The sequence below is a fragment of the Euprymna scolopes genome, chromosome 46 (assembly GCF_053919585.1).
Source record: "Euprymna scolopes isolate OS-2025 chromosome 46, ASM5391958v1, whole genome shotgun sequence".
NCBI classification, from domain to species: domain Eukaryota; kingdom Metazoa; phylum Mollusca; class Cephalopoda; order Sepiida; family Sepiolidae; genus Euprymna; species Euprymna scolopes.
The window spans coordinates 215,514,388-215,538,676 of record NC_136527.1 but is presented as its reverse complement, the minus strand read 5'-3'; the positions used below and the strand labels follow the sequence as shown (position 1 = coordinate 215,538,676).

Here is a 24,289-nt window from a genome sequence, read left to right as displayed (position 1 = left end):
TTAAAATATATTTAAATGTATTTTATAACTGGGTAATGCTGGGTACCCAACTAGTCATTAATAAAATCATGTTTTCTAAATTCTAAAAAAAAACAAAAAAACTACATGCTTTGAGATGATTTAAAATGATCTAGCACTATCAAGTTTGATAATGCCAACTAGTATTCAACTAGTATTTCTAGATTCACATTAAGCTTCAATTCGTTACTCACATTGTCAAAATTAAATGAAGTCAATCTTTACTCCTAATAAAATTATCTTTTTATATCAGTGTGGGATCCTTATCTTGTTCAGAACCATAACTGCCTGGAAACCAGTCAGAGGAGTGCAACCAATATCTGTCAAACTCTGGACACTCTATTTCCCTCAGCTTGGATTCATTGAAGTTTGAAGGTCTAAAACCTAACTTGGTAAACATGTGCAAAATTATCTTAAGCACCTTTTTCATCTTTATGCACTGAATACATGTGGACATGCCGACAAAGTCAGAAAACAGTATTGCTCTCATAACTTTCGGAAGCATATTTTCACACTCAGAATTACTAAAGCATGGCAAAAACTGCCTGCATCACTTGTAAAAATAGAATTTTCCATTAGAAGTTAATGTTAGAACGTCCAGGAAGCGACTAATATGACATAAAATACATTCACGGTATAGTATCATAGTGAAGACAAAATAATAGGTTAGTCCGAATCAAATATGGCAAAGCATTTGCATTTGTGTCTGACTTTGAAAATTCCACGGGATAACTTATATAAAATGTTTCGGTTTATTAGATGAATTGTAGAAATTGGCATTGCATATATTTTTTCAAGTTATATGAATAGATATATTTTTGAAATTCTCAGATGTTAAGTAGTTATATTTTAAACGATATTTCACATCCGTTTTTCAAGTAATTGAAGATAGTCTTTATTTCCCATATCTATTGTTTCTGGATATCCGATTTAGCATGTGCTAACAATTCGTGCTTTTTCAATTTGATTTGATTTTTCTACTTCATCCTTTTTAAAAGAAAACCGTAAATCAACTTTGGCTAAGCACATGAAAAATAAAATCTAAGGGTTTACTGTAAAAATGGGCATATATATACATATATATATATATATATATATATATATATATATATATATATATATATAGTCAGGAACATACAGTACAGTTTCGCTGTATCACAGCTCTATAGGGCGATATACAGGCAACTACCTGAAGCCAGGATATATATATATATATATATATATATATATATATATATATATATATATATATATATATATATATACTAGCTGTACCCTGTCACGCGTTGCTGTGGCTCAAATTGGCGCAATGGAAAAAGTTCCAAAATGATAAAAAGCATGTTTCTTATAGGTTTAAATTTCCATTTTGCATGGGTACACAGTTTTTGTTGTTCCATTTTCTTAGCTGATATAGAGATTTTCCGGTTTGGTGTGTAACTGTAAGGCCCACAATTGTAAAGATTGTTCCCTGTGCTTTGTTGATGGTTATTGCAAATGACAATAACATTGGAAAGTGCAATTTGCTAAAGTGTAATGATGTATCCGGTGGAATCATAGGAATGCATGGAATGAAGATATATTCATCTGTGAAAGGTCCTGTTAAGATTGCTGTTTCTATGATATCGTTTGTTATTTTTTTTTTTTTACTGCAAGCTATGTGCCATTGCAAAGCTTTGATTGGTTTATATTTCACAACATGATAATTAGTACACCAAATTTCAGTTACAATACATGCGGTGGCATCCCTGGCAAATATAACTGTTGGATAATTAACCACTTTATCTGCTTTCACAACAGTGTTGATGGATTTGTATTTGACTACCTCACTTGGAATTTTACATTTAATTATAGCGTTAAGTTCATGGGCATCTTTGTATTGACCTGCAAGAATAGCTCATTCACTCAGTCAAATGGAATTCTTATATTTTGAATATCTGCAAAAACCTTTTAAACTAACTATTCTTTTGATGAAATAAAATTACAGAAATTACAGAAGTTAAAAGTCAAAGAATTTTGCCCTTTACTCTGATCAGCTGGCACTTTTTCGTACCCAATTTCCCACAAGTGATGCAAAAGTTTTTGTGCGGATCGAACAGTCTGCAACTGTACATGCATATTTTGAGTTAAGTTTAATGTCTTCACATGGAACAAAAAAGTCGAGTATTTGAGGCAAGCATTTATTTCATCTGCTGGTGTTGATTGAAGAATAACAGGTAACATTTGTCTGAAATCTCCTGCAAGCAATATTACTGCATTCCCAAATTGTCTGACATTGCCACGCAAATCTTGCAAGGATCGACCAAGAGCCTCAAGTGATTTTTTGCGTACCATTGTGCATTCATCCTAAACAATAAGTCTGCATTTCTGCAATATTTTTCCCCATATTGGATGTTTTGGAGATGTCGAAGATGAGATTTTTGAAAAGTTGAATGTTTTAAAGTAGAATAAATAATTCTTCTACTTGGCAGCAAGGTCACAGGTATTCCTCATGCAGCAAGGGCTAAGGCTATGTCATTTTGTTACCAAATGGCTGCCAAAATCAATTTAATTAGAAAGGTTTTACCAGTTACTTCTGGTGCTGTTCAAGGTAGCAGTAATTTCCAAATAACTTCTATTCTCACAGTCAGTAAATTAAGTGACTAAAATAGGATTTATCCATGTTTTGACAATGCCTTATTCACTGTAATTAATTTAGGAGACTAAAATAGGATGAGGGATTAGAGATGGACAGATAGAGAGGAAGATATATAGATAGAAAAGAGACAGTGAGAGGAAAATAGAGAAAGAGAAGGAGATAGAGAGATAAAGGGATTGATAGATAAACAGAGAGAGAGGTGGAGTGTTAGAAACAGAGAGGGATGAAACAGAGGAAAGGAGAGAGATAGAGGGAGTTAGAGAGAGAAAGGGGCTCAAAGAGAGATGGAGAGGGTGATATAGAGAGAAAGATAGATTGAGAGAGGGAAAGGGAGAGATGGATAGAGAGAGATATTGAGAGAGGGGGAGAGAAACCGTTTTTTTCCTCGTTCAGTAGAGAAGAAATCTTTCGAGACTGAGGCAATTTTAATGTTTTGTTATTATCCAGAGTACCCCTTTTTTTTGGGGGGGGGGCTAGATTTTCCTCGCATTAGAAACCGACCGGGTTATCTGTACTTTCACTTAACAAATTAATAAAAGAAAAACATATTGTAAAATTTGAATTTAACAGGAAAATACTATTTTAAAAAATAGCACGGTAACATAAGTGCATAAGTGCCACTTTAGGTACTCCTTGGGCGTTGAGTTCCATGGCGACCAGCATAATTATTTAATGGTCGCTCCCTTAGCCCCCCCCTCCCAGTCAAGGCTAATGCATGCGCATGTAACATTTTTTTATTTACTGACGTTGGCTTGGTAACTAAACGATTTACTGATAATTTCGTAACCCTTAAACGCATGCCGAAAGATTTAAATTGGTTCATTATTGTTGTAATGAAAAAAAAAAAGTTTCATTCAACACAAAACCAAAAACACATATTAATGATAAATGATTTATTATTCTATTCATTGAAATTTACTAATTTTTAAATTAAAAATTAAAAAAAAAAGTTAATAAAAAAAATAGTTGCTTATGTGCGCATAAACAACTTGTTTTTTTTTTTTTAGATTAGGTCCACCTTATAATCACCCCCCTCCCCAACCTCCTCATATTAAGAACAGCTTCCGGAATAAACACCACTTTTGGAGGGGGGGGGGCTATTTGCAAAATTTAACTGATATTTGTTGTCAGCATACCCACCCGAAAATACTATTAAAAAAAAAAAAAGGAGGGGTTCAGTGCCCGTGGCAGAGAAGTAGATTTAAAAGTCGTAATTTAAAAAAGAAAATTGTGGAGGTGAACCTAAATGTTTTGTTTTCGCACTATTCAACAATTTGTTCATCTGCGCATGTAAATTAAAAAATATTTGTAAAAGTGAGAAGTTATTAGTAAATGATTTAGTTTGTTTTTTTTAATTTATTTATTTTTTTTTTTTTTACATTAGATCCACCTCCACAAATGGTAAGAACGGCTTTCAGAATAAACACCCCCAACCTCTCCATGTTAACAACGGATTTCGGAATAAACACCATTGGGGGGGGGATATTTTAAAAAAAAGTCGATAAAAGTCGTCATTTAAAAAGAAATTTAAAATCAAATGTTTGTAAAAGTGAGAAATTATTAATAAATGTTTAGTAACATTTTTCGGTGCTAATGCAGAGAGTGATCTGCGCTATTTTTAAATCGTGTTTTTTTTTTAATCAATTGCAAGGTTAAAGTACAGAATAGGTGCAAAACACCCTCCCCCCATGTTAAGAATGGCTTTTTAAATAATGTTATTATTTCAGCATGAATCACTTTCTGCATGAGTACCCATTTTTCTTTTAATATTCATAAAAAGTAAAACTTTTTTCAAAATAAATAAATAAATAAATGTTTGTAAATGTGACAGATAATCGTTTAGTTACGGCAACGTCGGTAAATAAAATATGTTACGTGCGGGGTGAGGTGGGAGACTAAGGGAGCGACTATTATTTTTTTCTACTGGTCGCCATGGAACTCAACGCCCAAGGAGTACCAAAATTTAATTTTTTTGTCAAATAAATAAATTTCAAGCAATTTTTGCAATAAATAATAGATAGCAACTTCGTTAATTTTACGACTCGCCCCAGCATATTATAAACACCCTAACTTCCCCATGTTAAGAACGGCTTTCGAGGTTTATGGAAGGGCGTTTTTTTTTTGTTTTTTTAACATGGGGGGGTTAGGGTGTTTATAATATGTTGAGGCATGTCGTAAAAATGAAACAGTTAAAAAAAACTTTTTTATGTAAACAATGCCGTGAAAATAAACTAAACAATTAAAACGTAATGTTTCATGAGTGAAGCCTTAACATAAATAAAATTTAAAAAACATAAGTACATAAATGAATTTAAAGTTTTAAAATATGGGATTATTATTATTATTTGTGTGTGTGTGTGTGTGTGTGTGTGTGCTAATGCAGATCCGCGCTATTTTTTTAAAATCGTTTTCCATGTTTAAAGTTTTATGATATGTTTTTATTCAATTGTAAGGTTAAAGTACAGAATAGGTACAAAACACCCTCCCTTACCCATGTTAAGAATGGCTTTTTAAATAATAACATTATTATTTCAGCACGGATCACTCTCTGCATGAGTAAGTTTTTTTGTTTTTTTTTTTACTTATCGAGTTAACAGAAAATCAAATCTTTCGTCAATTCGTGGCTGTGAAATGAATCGAACCGGAAGTTCAGTTTTATCAACAGAACAGATACGCAGTAAAAAATATACATTTATTTTATTTAATATTTTAATTTTAATAAATCGCGAGGTAAATTTAAGATGGGTTGTCTGAAAATTTCAAATAAATTGGTAACTTAGAAATTATTTGTTTAGAACGAACCAACTTTACATTTATATATATATATATATATATATATATATATATATATATATATATATATATATATATATTAGCATTTCAGCCCCGAGTGTTTGGAGGTGTGTGTGTGTTGAGTAAAGAAAAAAAATAAGGTAGACTCGAACCGCAAAGTAGGAAAAGAACGGGAAAAACATGACATCTTTGCTGTTACGACCACCGCCAAACCGGAAGTGACGTAGGTTTAAATTAAGGCTAGACAATCGAAAAGAGTGGATGACTTTCGAATATATCGGCGAAGAAAGCTTTGATCAATGCGGGGCGGGGGGGGGGGACCTCTTACATCAGACAACTACTTTCATTTGGACAATACCTTTCTTGGGGAAACAAAACCCAAAAAAACTGCCCCGCAGCGAAAGTTAACTGCGAGATTTCTATTTGACCTCATTAAATTCCCGCACCTGTCAATTCAGTTTTTAATCCTTAAATAAATTCAAACGTTTTCCTGTTACTCTCCCTTGCTGGCCGAGCGGGTAACATGTCAGGTTTTTTTTCACACTTTATTTTCCATCATATACATATATATACACACATATATATACATATATATACATACATATATATATATATATATATATATATATATATATGATTTTATCAAAGGTTCTTATAACATAAATAGACAATACCTTTTCTGTTGAATAACAACACGACGACACAGATACAAAAAAACATGACGACATCCTTTATTTCATGACCGGTCCTGATTTCGCTTGAGGAATTCAAAGTTTTTTTACATGGCTTTTCTGTATATATAGACAGTGTACATGTTACTACAATAGCCAACGGCATGTAATACACAATGAGAGATATGATATATAGATAGATAGGCATTCATACAGGGTTTCTATAACATTTATACTTTGACACATATTCTTTCTAACACATATTTTTTAGATGATGATTTTATCAAAGGTTCTTATAACATGAATGGACATTACCTTTTCTGTTGAATAACAACACGACGACACATACAAAACCATATACATCTATATACACATATATATACATATATATATATACATGAAAGATATATACATTGTACATTGTACATATATATATATATATATACATGAAAGATATATACATTGTACATTGTACATATATATATATATATATATACATGAAAGATATATACATTGTACATTGTACATATATATATATATACATGAAAGATATATACATTGTCAGACACATACAAAACCATATACATATATATACACATATATATATACATATATATATATACATGAAAGATATATACATTGTACATTGTACATATATATATATATATATATATATATATATATATATATATATACATGAAAGATATATACATTGTCAGACACATACAAAACCATATACATATATATACACATATATATATATATATATATATACATGAAAGATATATACATTGTACATTGTACATATATATATATATATACATGAAAGATATATACATTGTCAGACACATACAAAACCATATACATATATATACACATATATATATACATATATATATATACATGAAAGATATATACATTGTACATTGTACATATATATATATATATATACATGAAAGATATATACATTGTCAGACAAGTGCCACTCCCTCAGAGACTTAAAGTCCATGAGCCCAAAAATGACTTCCATCGACACAGGACTATTTTAATGGACAAATCATTTATAAACACAAAGTTCTTATAACATAAATAGACAATACCTTTTCTGCTGAATAACAACATGATGATGCAGATACAAAAACACATGATGACGTCCTTTATTTCATGACCGGTCCTGATTTCGCTTGAAGAACTCAAAGTTTCTTTGCATGGCTTTTCTTTAACCTTCACTTCTAAGGTTTGGTGTCAGCGGCTGTCTCTGACCTCTCTCTCTCGGCTCTCTCTCCCCTCTTTCTCCCAGACTGCATCTTAAACTCTACCTATATTGAGAACTCGTCACGTCATCGCATGATTAATCATGTGCTCATCGAGCACATTGCCTTGACATGCGTCACGCTGCAAAACTTGACATGATCCCGAGTTCAGTAACCTATTTTTCGAATAACCTCTTTTCAAAATATGTTTACAATTTCAATTGACGATTAAATTCCTTATTTTAATTTTTGTTTTTAACAGAAACAAAATTCATCATTACATTCCTTTTCCAATAAACAGATATCTAACTATTTTATGTGAGCTAAACAATGGCGATTCCACATTCCTTATTTCAATAACATTCTGTATTTATTTTAACTTATGATTGGAATTCTCAATTTCAAATCTAGCTTCGCAAGTTCGAATCCTTGACTATCCTATTTCATATTTACTCACAAGAACAGGCTGCTGTTCTTGTAACAAGTATGTGTGTGTGTATGTGTGTGTGTGTGTATGTGCGTGCGTGCGTCTGAATATGTGTGTAGATGTGTGTGGGAGTCTTTTTTGTGAGTCTGTGTCTGCGCGTATGTCTGTGTGTACGTGTGTGTATGTGAGTGTGTGTGTACATGTGTGTGCGTGTATATGTGTGTGGGTAAGTGTGTGCATATCTGTGTGTAGCTGAACCTCTCTGCTCCCCTGATCTCACTCTCTCTAACTAACTTCGAACTCTTTCCTATGTTGAGAACTCGTTACGTCATCACGTTGTTTCGTTTCGGCCGTTTTTGTCCTCCGGCCTTCATCAGATTTGAACATTTGTATATAGGGTATTCAGACATATGGAAATATAGTAATCATTAGTAATGAAAATTTGGTAAATTTGATACCTTATATGGAACGGCTCATCAAGAACTTATTTACTTTAGACTTGAACACAACCATATTGTAGTCAGCCGGAAAGCAGGAAAACGGAAGACAATTCCACAGGCGTGCAGTTCTAAGAAAGAAGCTTTGTTCATGAAATCTACGTTTAGGTTTAGGCACAGATAAAGAGTGGGGGAAATTATTGATAGTGTTTACAGCTAGACGAGTGTTTCTTGTGAAAGTTTGGCGAGGGGGGACCATAGATTGAAGCTCAGTCGAACACTTTCCATGAAAATAACGATACATCAGAGACAAACTTGCAACATCTCTTCTGTGAGATAGAGGTTGCAAGGAGGAGAAAAGGACATCTCCTACGAGGCTACAAAGTCTATTTTGAACTCTATCAAGGCAGGCCAAGTCCTTTCTAGCAGCTCCTGCCCAGATGTGGCAACAGTATTCCATCCTTGGACGTACCTGGCTCTTATATAGATAGAGAATAGCATCAGCAGTGAGATATTTACCGGATCGATAGAAAGATCCCACCATTTTTCCAGCGGCCTTGGCAACAGATTTGATGTACGTGTTCCATTTAAGATCAGGAGTAATGGTCAAGCCCAGAAGCTTGTCAAAACTTGACGCCTCCTGAAGACGAGAGCCATTCATTTCAATTGATGCCAAATGTGGATTAGAATGTTGATGATGTAAAGAGAGAAGCTTGGTTTTAGATGCATTAAAAGTAACCAGCCACTCCTTTCCCCATTGTACTACGTGATCAAGATCAGAGGAGAGAGAATCGGAGAGAACTTGGTCGTTTACTGTCTTAGATGTGCTACCATAAATGGTAGTGTCGTCAGCATAAATGTCTACAAATGATGTACGGATGTGATTTGGAAGATCATTAATGTAGATCAGGAAAAGAGTTGGGCCCAGGATGGACCCCTGAGGGACACCGGCATTAATACTGTGAGCTTCTGATTTTTGCCCCTCAACTACTACTCTTATGAACCTATCAGAAAGAAATGATTTAATAATTGAGAAGACATTTCCAGCTATACCATAGCTAGAGATCTTATGAAGTAAACCTTTATGCCATACCCTATCAAAGGCCTTAGATATGTCAAGAGCAATTGCCCTAGAAAGGTTGCCTCCGTCGAGAGATTTGCTAATCCTATGAGATATAACTGTAAGCACATCTGCTGTAGATCTAGCAGAACGGAAACCATATTGAGTGTCACTAAGAAGGTTATTTTTGTTGAGATGGTTGATTACTTCTGTATTTAACACAGATTCCAGCAACTTACTCATGACGCACAGTCAATACAATCCGAAGGTGTCTTATTTTAGACACCTAAATATGTAAAAAAGAAATAAATAAAAAAAGGTTTTATTTTCAGCATCACATTTACTTATAGTCAATAAACCACGGAGGTTCCCTATTTTACTCACCAAAATTACTTACAGTGAAAAAAAAAAAAAACCCTAAAAACGTTTTAAAACCAAGATTTTTTAAACGCGGAGGCGTCCTATTTTAGTCACCTAATTTAATTACAGTAAAAAAAAAAACATAAAAACGTTTTATTTTTGTAAAAAAACTTACATAAAATACGGAGTCATGAAAAAGAATTTTAAAAACTAACTATAAAATATATCCGGTATACCAAGTGCAAGAGACTTGCAGTTAGAGAGGTGATTAGAATCTTAAAAAGATCTCTCAGTTGGAATGTATGATAGTGGGTGAATGTTTGGTATTTGGTAGGATATCCCATCCCCAGCTAGAACAAAGTGATAATATTAATAAACCATATAAAATTGAAATATAAATGTATCCGTTAATGCATTTTTACCTACATTGGCATTATAGTAAAACAGTTTTTTAGAATGCACAATCATTAAACAACATCTTTTGCTTTTTCTTAACAGTTAATAGTAAGTTAATATTTTCTTAAAATGGTAGTGTCGTCAGCATATGTTTACAATCCGGTATACCAAGTGCAAGAGAGATACAAACACTTGCAGTTAGAGAGGTGATTAGAATCTTAAAAAGATCTCTCAGTTGGAATGTATGATAGTGGGTGAATGTTTGGTATTTGGTAGGATATCCCATCCCCAGCTAGAACAAAGTGATAATATTAATAAACCATATAAAATTGAAATATAAATGTATCCGTTAATGCATTTTTACCTACATTGGCATTATAGTAAAACAGTTTTTTAGAATGCACAATCATTAAACAACATCTTTTGCTTTTTCTTAACAGTTAATAGTAAGTTAATATTTTCTTAAAATGGTAGTGTCGTCAGCATATGTTTACAATCCGGTATACCAAGTGCAAGAGAGATACAAACACTTGCAGTTAGAGAGGTGATTAGAATCTTAAAAAGATCTCTCAGTTGGAATGTATGATAGTGGGTGAATGTTTGGTATTTGGTAGGATATCCCATCCCCAGCTAGAACAAAGTGATAATATTAATAAACCATATAAAATTGAAATATAAATGTATCCGTTAATGCATTTTTACCTACATTGGCATTATAGTAAAACAGTTTTTTAGAATGCACAATCATTAAACAACATCTTTTGCTTTTTCTTAACAGTTAATAGTAAGTTAATATTTTCTTAAAATGGTAGTGTCGTCAGCATATGTTTACAATCCGGTATACCAAGTGCAAGAGAGATACAAACACTTGCAGTTAGAGAGGTGATTAGAATCTTAAAAAGATCTCTCAGTTGGAATGTATGATAGTGGGTGAATGTTTGGTATTTGGTAGGATATCCCATCCCCAGCTAGAACAAAGTGATAATATTAATAAACCATATAAAATTGAAATATAAATGTATCCGTTAATGCATTTTTACCTACATTGGCATTATAGTAAAACAGTTTTTTAGAATGCACAATCATTAAACAACATCTTTTGCTTTTTCTTAACAGTTAATAGTAAGTTAATATTTTCTTAAAATGGTAGTGTCGTCAGCATATGTTTACAATCCGGTATACCAAGTGCAAGAGAGATACAAACACTTGCAGTTGGAGAGGTGATTAGAATCTTAAAAAGATCTCTCAGTTGGAATGTATGATAGTGGGTGAATGTTTGGTATTTGGTAGGATATCCCATCCCCAGCTAGAACAAAGTGATAATATTAATAAACCATATAAAATTGAAATATAAATGTATCCGTTAATGCATTTTTACCTACATTGGCATTATAGTAAAACAGTTTTTTAGAATGCACAATCATTAAACAACATCTTTTGCTTTTTCTTAACAGTTAATAGTAAGTTAATATTTTCTTAAAATGGTAGTGTCGTCAGCATATGTTTACAATCCGGTATACCAAGTGCAAGAGAGATACAAACACTTGCAGTTAGAGAGGTGATTAGAATCTTAAAAAGATCTCTCAGTTGGAATGTATGATAGTGGGTGAATGTTTGGTATTTGGTAGGATATCCCATCCCCAGACAGAACAAAGTGATAATATTAATAAACCATATAAAATTGAAATATAAATGTATCCGTTAATGCATTTTTACCTACATTGGCATTATAGTAAAACAATTTTTTAGAATGCACAATCATTAAACAGCATCTTTTGCTTTTTTTTAACACTTAATAGTAAGTTAATATTTTCTTAAAATGGTAGTGTCGTCAGCATATGTTTACAATCCGGTATACCAAGTGCAAGAGAGATACAAACACTTGCAGTTAGAGAGGTGATTAGAATCTTAAAAAGATCTCTCAGTTGGAATGTATGATAGTGGGTGAATGTTTGGTATTTGGTAGGATATCCCATCCCCAGCTAGAACAAAGTGATAATATTAATAAACCATATAAAATTGAAATATAAATGTATCCGTTAATGCATTTTTACCTACATTGGCATTATAGTAAAACAGTTTTTTAGAATGCACAATCATTAAACAGCATCTTTTGCTTTTTTTTAACACTTAATAGTAAGTTAATATTTTCTTAAAATGGTAGTGTCGTCAGCATATGTTTACAATCCGGTATACCAAGTGCAAGAGAGATACAAACACTTGCAGTTAGAGAGGTGATTAGAATCTTAAAAAGATCTCTCAGTTGGAATGTATGATAGTGGGTGAATGTTTGGTATTTGGTAGGATATCCCATCCCCAGCTAGAACAAAGTGATAATATTAATAAACCATATAAAATTGAAATATAAATGTATCCGTTAATGCATTTTTACCTACATTGGCATTATAGTAAAACAGTTTTTTAGAATGCACAATCATTAAACAGCATCTTTTGCTTTTTTTTAACACTTAATAGTAAGTTAATATTTTCTTAAAATGGTAGTGTCGTCAGCATATGTTTACAATCCGGTATACCAAGTGCAAGAGAGATACAAACACTTGCAGTTAGAGAGGTGATTAGAATCTTAAAAAGATCTCTCAGTTGGAATGTATGATAGTGGGTGAATGTTTGGTATTTGGTAGGATATCCCATCCCCAGCTAGAACAAAGTGATAATATTAATAAACCATATAAAATTGAAATATAAATGTATCCGTTAATGCATTTTTACCTACATTGGCATTATAGTAAAAGAGTTTTTTAGAATGCACAATCATTAAACAACATCTTTTTCTTTTTTTTAACACTTAATAGTAAGTTAATATTTTCTTAAAATGGTAGTGTCGTCAGCATATGTTTACAATCCGGTATACCAAGTGCAAGAGAGATACAAACACTTGCAGTTAGAGAGGTGATTAGAATCTTAAAAAGATCTCTCAGTTGGAATGTATGATAGTGGGTGAATGTTTGGTATTTGGTAGGATATCCCATCCCCAGCTAGAACAAAGTGATAATATTAATAAACCATATAAAATTGAAATATAAATGTATCCGTTAATGCATTTTTACCTACATTGGCATTATAGTAAAACAGTTTTTTAGAATGCACAATCATTAAACAACATCTTTTGCTTTTTCTTAACAGTTAATAGTAAGTTAATATTTTCTTAAAATGGTAGTGTCGTCAGCATATGTTTACAATCCGGTATACCAAGTGCAAGAGAGATACAAACACTTGCAGTTGGAGAGGTGATTAGAATCTTAAAAAGATCTCTCAGTTGGAATGTATGATAGTGGGTGAATGTTTGGTATTTGGTAGGATATCCCATCCCCAGCTAGAACAAAGTGATAATATTAATAAACCATATAAAATTGAAATATAAATGTATCCGTTAATGCATTTTTACCTACATTGGCATTATAGTAAAACAGTTTTTTAGAATGCACAATCATTAAACAACATCTTTTGCTTTTTCTTAACAGTTAATAGTAAGTTAATATTTTCTTAAAATGGTAGTGTCGTCAGCATATGTTTACAATCCGGTATACCAAGTGCAAGAGAGATACAAACACTTGCAGTTAGAGAGGTGATTAGAATCTTAAAAAGATCTCTCAGTTGGAATGTATGATAGTGGGTGAATGTTTGGTATTTGGTAGGATATCCCATCCCCAGCTAGAACAAAGTGATAATATTAATAAACCATATAAAATTGAAATATAAATGTATCCGTTAATGCATTTTTACCTACATTGGCATTATAGTAAAACAGTTTTTTAGAATGCACAATCATTAAACAACATCTTTTGCTTTTTCTTAACAGTTAATAGTAAGTTAATATTTTCTTAAAATGGTAGTGTCGTCAGCATATGTTTACAATCCGGTATACCAAGTGCAAGAGAGATACAAACACTTGCAGTTAGAGAGGTGATTAGAATCTTAAAAAGATCTCTCAGTTGGAATGTATGATAGTGGGTGAATGTTTGGTATTTGGTAGGATATCCCATCCCCAGCTAGAACAAAGTGATAATATTAATAAACCATATAAAATTGAAATATAAATGTATCCGTTAATGCATTTTTACCTACATTGGCATTATAGTAAAACAGTTTTTTAGAATGCACAATCATTAAACAACATCTTTTGCTTTTTCTTAACAGTTAATAGTAAGTTAATATTTTCTTAAAATGGTAGTGTCGTCAGCATATGTTTACAATCCGGTATACCAAGTGCAAGAGAGATACAAACACTTGCAGTTAGAGAGGTGATTAGAATCTTAAAAAGATCTCTCAGTTGGAATGTATGATAGTGGGTGAATGTTTGGTATTTGGTAGGATATCCCATCCCCAGCTAGAACAAAGTGATAATATTAATAAACCATATAAAATTGAAATATAAATGTATCCGTTAATGCATTTTTACCTACATTGGCATTATAGTAAAACAGTTTTTTAGAATGCACAATCATTAAACAACATCTTTTGCTTTTTCTTAACAGTTAATAGTAAGTTAATATTTTCTTAAAATGGTAGTGTCGTCAGCATATGTTTACAATCCGGTATACCAAGTGCAAGAGAGATACAAACACTTGCAGTTAGAGAGGTGATTAGAATCTTAAAAAGATCTCTCAGTTGGAATGTATGATAGTGGGTGAATGTTTGGTATTTGGTAGGATATCCCATCCCCAGCTAGAACAAAGTGATAATATTAATAAACCATATAAAATTGAAATATAAATGTATCCGTTAATGCATTTTTACCTACATTGGCATTATAGTAAAACAGTTTTTTAGAATGCACAATCATTAAACAACATCTTTTGCTTTTTCTTAACAGTTAATAGTAAGTTAATATTTTCTTAAAATGGTAGTGTCGTCAGCATATGTTTACAATCCGGTATACCAAGTGCAAGAGAGATACAAACACTTGCAGTTAGAGAGGTGATTAGAATCTTAAAAAGATCTCTCAGTTGGAATGTATGATAGTGGGTGAATGTTTGGTATTTGGTAGGATATCCCATCCCCAGCTAGAACAAAGTGATAATATTAATAAACCATATAAAATTGAAATATAAATGTATCCGTTAATGCATTTTTACCTACATTGGCATTATAGTAAAAGAGTTTTTTAGAATGCACAATCATTAAACAACATCTTTTGCTTTTTCTTAACAGTTAATAGTAAGTTAATATTTTCTTAAAATGGTAGTGTCGTCAGCATATGTTTACAATCCGGTATACCAAGTGCAAGAGAGATACAAACACTTGCAGTTAGAGAGGTGATTAGAATCTTAAAAAGATCTCTCAGTTGGAATGTATGATAGTGGGTGAATGTTTGGTATTTGGTAGGATATCCCATCCCCAGCTAGAACAAAGTGATAATATTAATAAACCATATAAAATTGAAATATAAATGTATCCGTTAATGCATTTTTACCTACATTGGCATTATAGTAAAACAGTTTTTTAGAATGCACAATCATTAAACAACATCTTTTGCTTTTTCTTAACAGTTAATAGTAAGTTAATATTTTCTTAAAATGGTAGTGTCGTCAGCATATGTTTACAATCCGGTATACCAAGTGCAAGAGAGATACAAACACTTGCAGTTGGAGAGGTGATTAGAATCTTAAAAAGATCTCTCAGTTGGAATGTATGATAGTGGGTGAATGTTTGGTATTTGGTAGGATATCCCATCCCCAGCTAGAACAAAGTGATAATATTAATAAACCATATAAAATTGAAATATAAATGTATCCGTTAATGCATTTTTACCTACATTGGCATTATAGTAAAACAGTTTTTTAGAATGCACAATCATTAAACAACATCTTTTGCTTTTTCTTAACAGTTAATAGTAAGTTAATATTTTCTTAAAATGGTAGTGTCGTCAGCATATGTTTACAATCCGGTATACCAAGTGCAAGAGAGATACAAACACTTGCAGTTAGAGAGGTGATTAGAATCTTAAAAAGATCTCTCAGTTGGAATGTATGATAGTGGGTGAATGTTTGGTATTTGGTAGGATATCCCATCCCCAGACAGAACAAAGTGATAATATTAATAAACCATATAAAATTGAAATATAAATGTATCCGTTAATGCATTTTTACCTACATTGGCATTATAGTAAAAAAATTTTTAGAATGCACAATCATTAAACAGCATCTTTTGCTTTTTTTTAACACTTAATAGTAAGTTAATATTTTCTTAAAATGGTAGTGTCGTCAGCATATGTTTACAATCCGGTATACCAAGTGCAAGAGAGATACAAACACTTGCAGTTAGAGAGGTGATTAGAATCTTAAAAAGATCTCTCAGTTGGAATGTATGATAGTGGGTGAATGTTTGGTATTTGGTAGGATATCCCATCCCCAGCTAGAACAAAGTGATAATATTAATAAACCATATAAAATTGAAATATAAATGTATCCGTTAATGCATTTTTACCTACATTGGCATTATAGTAAAAGAGTTTTTTAGAATGCACAATCATTAAACAGCATCTTTTGCTTTTTTTTAACACTTAATAGTAAGTTAATATTTTCTTAAAATGGTAGTGTCGTCAGCATATGTTTACAATCCGGTATACCAAGTGCAAGAGAGATACAAACACTTGCAGTTAGAGAGGTGATTAGAATCTTAAAAAGATCTCTCAGTTGGAATGTATGATAGTGGGTGAATGTTTGGTATTTGGTAGGATATCCCATCCCCAGCTAGAACAAAGTGATAATATTAATAAACCATATAAAATTGAAATATAAATGTATCCGTTAATGCATTTTTACCTACATTGGCATTATAGTAAAACAGTTTTTTAGAATGCACAATCATTAAACAGCATCTTTTGCTTTTTTTTAACACTTAATAGTAAGTTAATATTTTCTTAAAATGGTAGTGTCGTCAGCATATGTTTACAATCCGGTATACCAAGTGCAAGAGAGATACAAACACTTGCAGTTAGAGAGGTGATTAGAATCTTAAAAAGATCTCTCAGTTGGAATGTATGATAGTGGGTGAATGTTTGGTATTTGGTAGGATATCCCATCCCCAGCTAGAACAAAGTGATAATATTAATAAACCATATAAAATTGAAATATAAATGTATCCGTTAATGCATTTTTACCTACATTGGCATTATAGTAAAACAGTTTTTTAGAATGCACAATCATTAAACAACATCTTTTTCTTTTTTTTAACACTTAATAGTAAGTTAATATTTTCTTAAAATGGTAGTGTCGTCAGCATATGTTTACAATCCGGTATACCAAGTGCAAGAGAGATACAAACACTTGCAGTTAGAGAGGTGATTAGAATCTTAAAAAGATCTCTCAGTTGGAATGTATGATAGTGGGTGAATGTTTGGTATTTGGTAGGATATCCCATCCCCAGCTAGAACAAAGTGATAATATTAATAAACCATATAAAATTGAAATATAAATGTATCCGTTAATGCATTTTTACCTACATTGGCATTATAGTAAAACAGTTTTTTAGAATGCACAATCATTAAACAACATCTTTTGCTTTTTCTTAACAGTTAATAGTAAGTTAATATTTTCTTAAAATGGTAGTGTCGTCAGCATATGTTTACAATCCGGTATACCAAGTGCAAGAGAGATACAAACACTTGCAGTTAGAGAGGTGATTAGAATCTTAAAAAGATCTCTCAGTTGGAATGTATGATAGTGGGTGAATGTTTGGTATTTGGTAGGATATCCCATCCCCAGCTAGAACAAAGTGATAATATTAATAAACCATATAAAATTGAAATATAAATGTATCCGTTAATGCATTTTTACCTACATTGGCATTATAGTAAAAGAGTTTTTTAGAATGCACAATCATTAAACAACATCTTTTGCTTTTTCTTAACAGTTAATAGTAAGTTAATATTTTCTTAAAATGGTAGTGTCGTCAGCATATGTTTACAATCCGGTATACCAAGTGCAAGAGAGATACAAACACTTGCAGTTAGAGAGGTGATTAGAATCTTAAAAAGATCTCTCAGTTGGAATGTATGATAGTGGGTGAATGTTTGGTATTTGGTAGGATATCCCATCCCCAGCTAGAACAAAGTGATAATATTAATAAACCATATAAAATTGAAATATAAATGTATCCGTTAATGCATTTTTACCTACATTGGCATTATAGTAAAACAGTTTTTTAGAATGCACAATCATTAAACAACATCTTTTGCTTTTTCTTAACAGTTAATAGTAAGTTAATATTTTCTTAAAATGGTAGTGTCGTCAGCATATGTTTACAATCCGGTATACCAAGTGCAAGAGAGATACAAACACTTGCAGTTGGAGAGGTGATTAGAATCTTAAAAAGATCTCTCAGTTGGAATGTATGATAGTGGGTGAATGTTTGGTATTTGGTAGGATATCCCATCCCCAGCTAGAACAAAGTGATAATATTAATAAACCATATAAAATTGAAATATAAATGTATCCGTTAATGCATTTTTACCTACATTGGCATTATAGTAAAACAGTTTTTTAGAATGCACAATCATTAAACAACATCTTTTGCTTTTTCTTAACAGTTAATAGTAAGTTAATATTTTCTTAAAATGGTAGTGTCGTCAGCATATGTTTACAATCCGGTATACCAAGTGCAAGAGAGATACAAACACTTGCAGTTAGAGAGGTGATTAGAATCTTAAAAAGATCTCTCAGTTGGAATGTATGATAGTGGGTGAATGTTTGGTATTTGGTAGGATATCCCATCCCCAGACAGAACAAAGTGATAATATTAATAAACCATATAAAATTGAAATATAAATGTATCCGTTAATGCATTTTTACCTACATTGGCATTATAGTAAAACAATTTTTTAGAATGCACAATCATTAAACAGCATCTTTTGCTTTTTTTTAACACTTAATAGTAAGTTAATATTTTCTTAAAATGGTAGTGTCGTCAGCATATGTTTACAATCCGGTATACCAAGTGCAAGAGAGATACAAACACTTGCAGTTAGAGAGGTGATTAGAATCTTAAAAAGATCTCTCAGTTGGAATGTATGATAGTGGGTGAATGTTTGGTATTTGGTAGGATATCCCATCCCCAGCTAGAACAAAGTGATAATATTAATAAACCATATAAAATTGAAATATAAATGTATCCGTTAATGCATTTTTACCTACATTGGCATTATAGTAAAACAGTTTTTTAGAATGCACAATCATTAAACAGCATCTTTTGCTTTTTTTTAACACTTAATAGTAAGTTAATATTTTCTTAAAATGGTAGTGTCGTCAGCATATGTTTACAATCCGGTATACCAAGTGCAAGAGAGATACAAACACTTGCAGTTAGAGAGGTGATTAGAATCTTAAAAAGATCTCTCAGTTGGAATGTATGATAGTGGGTGAATGTTTGGTATTTGGTAGGATATCCCATCCCCAGCTAGAACAAAGTGATAATATTAATAAACCATATAAAATTGAAATATAAATGTATCCGTTAATGCATTTTTACCTACATTGGCATTATAGTAAAACAGTTTTTTAGAATGCACAATCATTAAACAGCATCTTTTGCTTTTTTTTAACACTTAATAGTAAGTTAATATTTTCTTAAAATGGTAGTGTCGTCAGCATATGTTTACAATCCGGTATACCAAGTGCAAGAGAGATACAAACACTTGCAGTTAGAGAGGTGATTAGAATCTTAAAAAGATCTCTCAGTTGGAATGTATGATAGTGGGTGAATGTTTGGTATTTGGTAGGATATCCCATCCCCAGCTAGAACAAAGTGATAATATTAATAAACCATATAAAATTGAAATATAAATGTATCCGTTAATGCATTTTTACCTACATTGGCATTATAGTAAAAGAGTTTTTTAGAATGCACAATCATTAAACAACATCTTTTTCTTTTTTTTAACACTTAATAGTAAGTTAATATTTTCTTAAAATGGTAGTGTCGTCAGCATATGTTTACAATCCGGTATACCAAGTGAAAGAGAGATACAAACACTTGCAGTTAGAGAGGTGATTAGAATCTTAAAAAGATCTCTCAGTTGGAATGTATGATAGTGGGTGAATGTTTGGTATTTGGTAGGATATCCCATCCTCAGCTAGAACAAAGTGATAATATTAATAAACCATATAAAATTGAAATATAAATGTATCCGTTAATGCATTTTTACCTACATTGGCATTATAGTAAAAGAGTTTTTTAGAATGCACAATCATTAAACAACATCTTTTTCTTTTTTTTAACACTTAATAGTAAGTTAATATTTTCTTAAAATGGTAGTGTCGTCAGCATATGTTTACAATCCGGTATACCAAGTGAAAGAGAGATACAAACACTTGCAGTTAGAGAGGTGATTAGAATCTTAAAAAGATCTCTCAGTTGGAATGTATGATAGTGGGTGAATGTTTGGTATTTGGTAGGATATCCCATCCTCAGCTAGAACAAAGTGATAATATTAATAAACCATATAAAATTGAAATATAAATGTATCCGTTAATGCATTTTTACCTACATTGGCATTATAGTAAAACAGTTTTTTAGAATGCACAATCATTAAACAACATCTTTTGCTTTTTCTTAACAGTTAATAGTAAGTTAATATTTTCTTAAAATGGTAGTGTCGTCAGCATATGTTTACAATCCGGTATACCAAGTGCAAGAGAGATACAAACACTTGCAGTTGGAGAGGTGATTAGAATCTTAAAAAGATCTCTCAGTTGGAATGTATGATAGTGGGTGAATGTTTGGTATTTGGTAGGATATCCCATCCCCAGCTAGAACAAAGTGATAATATTAATAAACCATATAAAATTGAAATATAAATGTATCCGTTAATGCATTTTTACCTGCATTGGCATTATAGTAAAACAGTTTTTTAGAATGCACAATCATTAAACAACATCTTTTGCTTTTTCTTAACAGTTAATAGTAAGTTAATATTTTCTTAAAATGGTAGTGTCGTCAGCATATGTTTACAATCCGGTATACCAAGTGCAAGAGAGATACAAACACTTGCAGTTAGAGAGGTGATTAGAATCTTAAAAAGATCTCTCAGTTGGAATGTATGATAGTGGGTGAATGTTTGGTATTTGGTAGGATATCCCATCCCCAGCTAGAACAAAGTGATAATATTAATAAACCATATAAAATTGAAATATAAATGTATCCGTTAATGCATTTTTACCTACATTGGCATTATAGTAAAACAGTTTTTTAGAATGCACAATCATTAAACAACATCTTTTGCTTTTTCTTAACAGTTAATAGTAAGTTAATATTTTCTTAAAATGGTAGTGTCGTCAGCATATGTTTACAATCCGGTATACCAAGTGCAAGAGAGATACAAACACTTGCAGTTAGAGAGGTGATTAGAATCTTAAAAAGATCTCTCAGTTGGAATGTATGATAGTGGGTGAATGTTTGGTATTTGGTAGGATATCCCATCCCCAGCTAGAACAAAGTGATAATATTAATAAACCATATAAAATTGAAATATAAATGTATCCGTTAATGCATTTTTACCTACATTGGCATTATAGTAAAACAATTTTTTAGAATGCACAATCATTAAACAACATCTTTTGCTTTTTCTTAACAGTTAATAGTAAGTTAATATTTTCTTAAAATGGTAGTGTCGTCAGCATATGTTTACAATCCGGTATACCAAGTGCAAGAGAGATACAAACACTTGCAGTTAGAGAGGTGATTAGAATCTTAAAAAGATCTCTCAGTTGGAATGTATGATAGTGGGTGAATGTTTGGTATTTGGTAGGATATCCCATCCCCAGCTAGAACAAAGTGATAATATTAATAAACCATATAAAATTGAAATATAAATGTATCCGTTAATGCATTTTTACCTACATTGGCATTATAGTAAAAGAGTTTTTTAGAATGCACAATCATTAAACAACATCTTTTGCTTTTTCTTAACAGTTAATAGTAAGTTAATATTTTCTTAAAATGGTAGTGTCGTCAGCATATGTTTACAATCCGGTATACCAAGTGCAAGAGAGATACAAACACTTGCAGTTAGAGAGGTGATTAGAATCTTAAAAAGATCTCTCAGTTGGAATGTATGATAGTGGGTGAATGTTTGGTATTTGGTAGGATATCCCATCCCCAGCTAGAACAAAATGGTAATATTAATAAACCATATAAAATTGAAATATAAATGTATCCGTTAATGCATTTTTACCTACATTGGCATTATAGTAAAACAGTTTTTTAGAATGCACAATCATTAAACAACATCTTTTGCTTTTTCTTAACACGTAATAGTAAGTTAATATTTTCTTAAAATGGTAGTGTCGTCAGCATATGTTTACAATCCGGTATACCAAGTGCAAGAGAGATACAAACACTTGCAGTTAGAGAGGTGATTAGAATCTTAAAACGATCTCTCAGTTGGAATGTATGATAGTGGGTGAATGTTTGGTATTTGGTAGGATATCCCATCCCCAGCTAGAACAAAGTGATAATATTAATAAACCATATAAAATTGAAATATAAATGTATCCGTTAATGCATTTTTACCTACATTGGCATTATAGTAAAACAGTTTTTTAGAATGCACAATCATTAAACAACATCTTTTGCTTTTTCTTAACACGTAATAGTAAGTTAATATTTTCTTAAAATGGTAGTGTCGTCAGCATATGTTTACAATTTCAATTTATTTTATTTTAGTTTTCACAGAAACAAATTTCATCATTGCATTCCTTTTCCAATAATTTATGATTATTCTCAATTCTAAATCTAGCTTCGCAAGTTCGAATCCTTAACTATCCTATTTCATATTTTACTCACTCTACAGAACAGGCTTCTGTTATTGTAACACAATAATAATAATAGTTTCTCTTTTGCAGCTGGACGTCGGATGTCAGACAGTGTCGTGCGAATCGAAGATGTCAAACATAGATTCCAAGATTCTCCAGTAAGATTTTTTCTTTTTTTTTTTTAATATATATATTGTTTAAACGAAAGAGCTTATAGTATATATATATATATATATATACTAGCATTTCAGCCCGGCGTTGCCCGGGTGTTTGGAGGTGTATGCTGAGCAAAAAAAAAAAAAAAGAGTAAATTTTTTTTTAATTTGACCCCTATTATGACCCCTTAAAATTTATAGTTTCGGACTCAAATCACTTTATTAAGTTAGATCCAGGTTCAAGGAACCTATATCTAAAATTTCAAGTGTCTAGACCCAAAATTGTCGGAGGAGTTTGGTAGAGTTCTTAAAGATCAAATCGTTGAAATTTGACCCCTTAACAGCCAAATTTCTGGCTGACACCCGTCACATCGATTTTCCCAAATCTCAGTACCCGGTATTTCAAATTTCGAGTCTATAGACTAAAAATTGACAGAGTTATTGCGTAGGGAAATGTACACAGACAGACAGACAGACAGACACGTTCACTTTTATAGATATACTAGCATTTCAGCCCGGCGTTGCCCGGGTGTTTGGAGGTGTATGCTGAGCAAAAAAAAAAAAAAGAGTAAATTTTTTTTTAATTTGACCCCGATTATGACCCCTTAAAATTTATAGTTTCGGGCTCAAATCACTTTATTAAATTAGATCCAGGTTCAAGGAACCTATTTAGCCCTATTTAAAGTGTATTTATTAAGTAAAAATCTAAATAAAATGTGTTTATTGCTCTATGTCTTATGAGCACTCTTATATAACTCTAGTTAAATCTTAATGTTTATTTATCCTGTAATAAAATAAACGTTTTATAATATCAGCTCTGTCTAATGTTGAGCACTATTTAAAGTGTATTTATTAAGTAAAAATCTAAATAAAATGTCTTTATTGCTCTATGTCTTATTGAGCACTCTTATATACCGCTCGTTTATAGATGTTTGAATAAAAGTAACCTGTAATAATATCAGCTCATTTTTCGAAGCTTTGTATTAAGTTTTGAAAACATTTGTCATTTATAGCAGAGAAATGTCCTTTAAGAGTGCTCAATGTATGAGTTCATCTTTGGAGTTATTTGAAAAATACAAATTTCTGTTATGCGATCCAAAATTTTCTGGAAAAGTAATTACCAGAGTGCTTAATATTATGGTAGAGTTCTGTGGAAACATTTGAAAGAATTTTTCTCATTTATGCTAGACAAATTTACTTTGAGTAAAGCTCTTTCGTACGTTTAAACAATATATATATATATATACTAGCATTTCAGCCCGGCGTTGCCCGGGTGTTTGGAGGTGTATGCTGAGCAAAAAAAAAAAAAGA

The 24,289-nt window shown here is 31.7% G+C and overlaps 1 protein-coding gene across 1 annotated transcript in view; it reads left to right on the top strand.

The window, feature by feature from the left end:
- LOC145271055 (uncharacterized) overlaps window positions 1–24,289 on the top strand; it is a 158,797-nt gene that overhangs the window by 111,062 nt on the left and 23,446 nt on the right. The window contains exon 7 of the mRNA XM_080126602.1: window positions 22,914–22,981. Coding sequence (XP_079982728.1) covers window positions 22,914–22,981 — 68 coding nt within the window. The remainder of the gene's footprint in view (window positions 1–22,913; window positions 22,982–24,289) is intronic.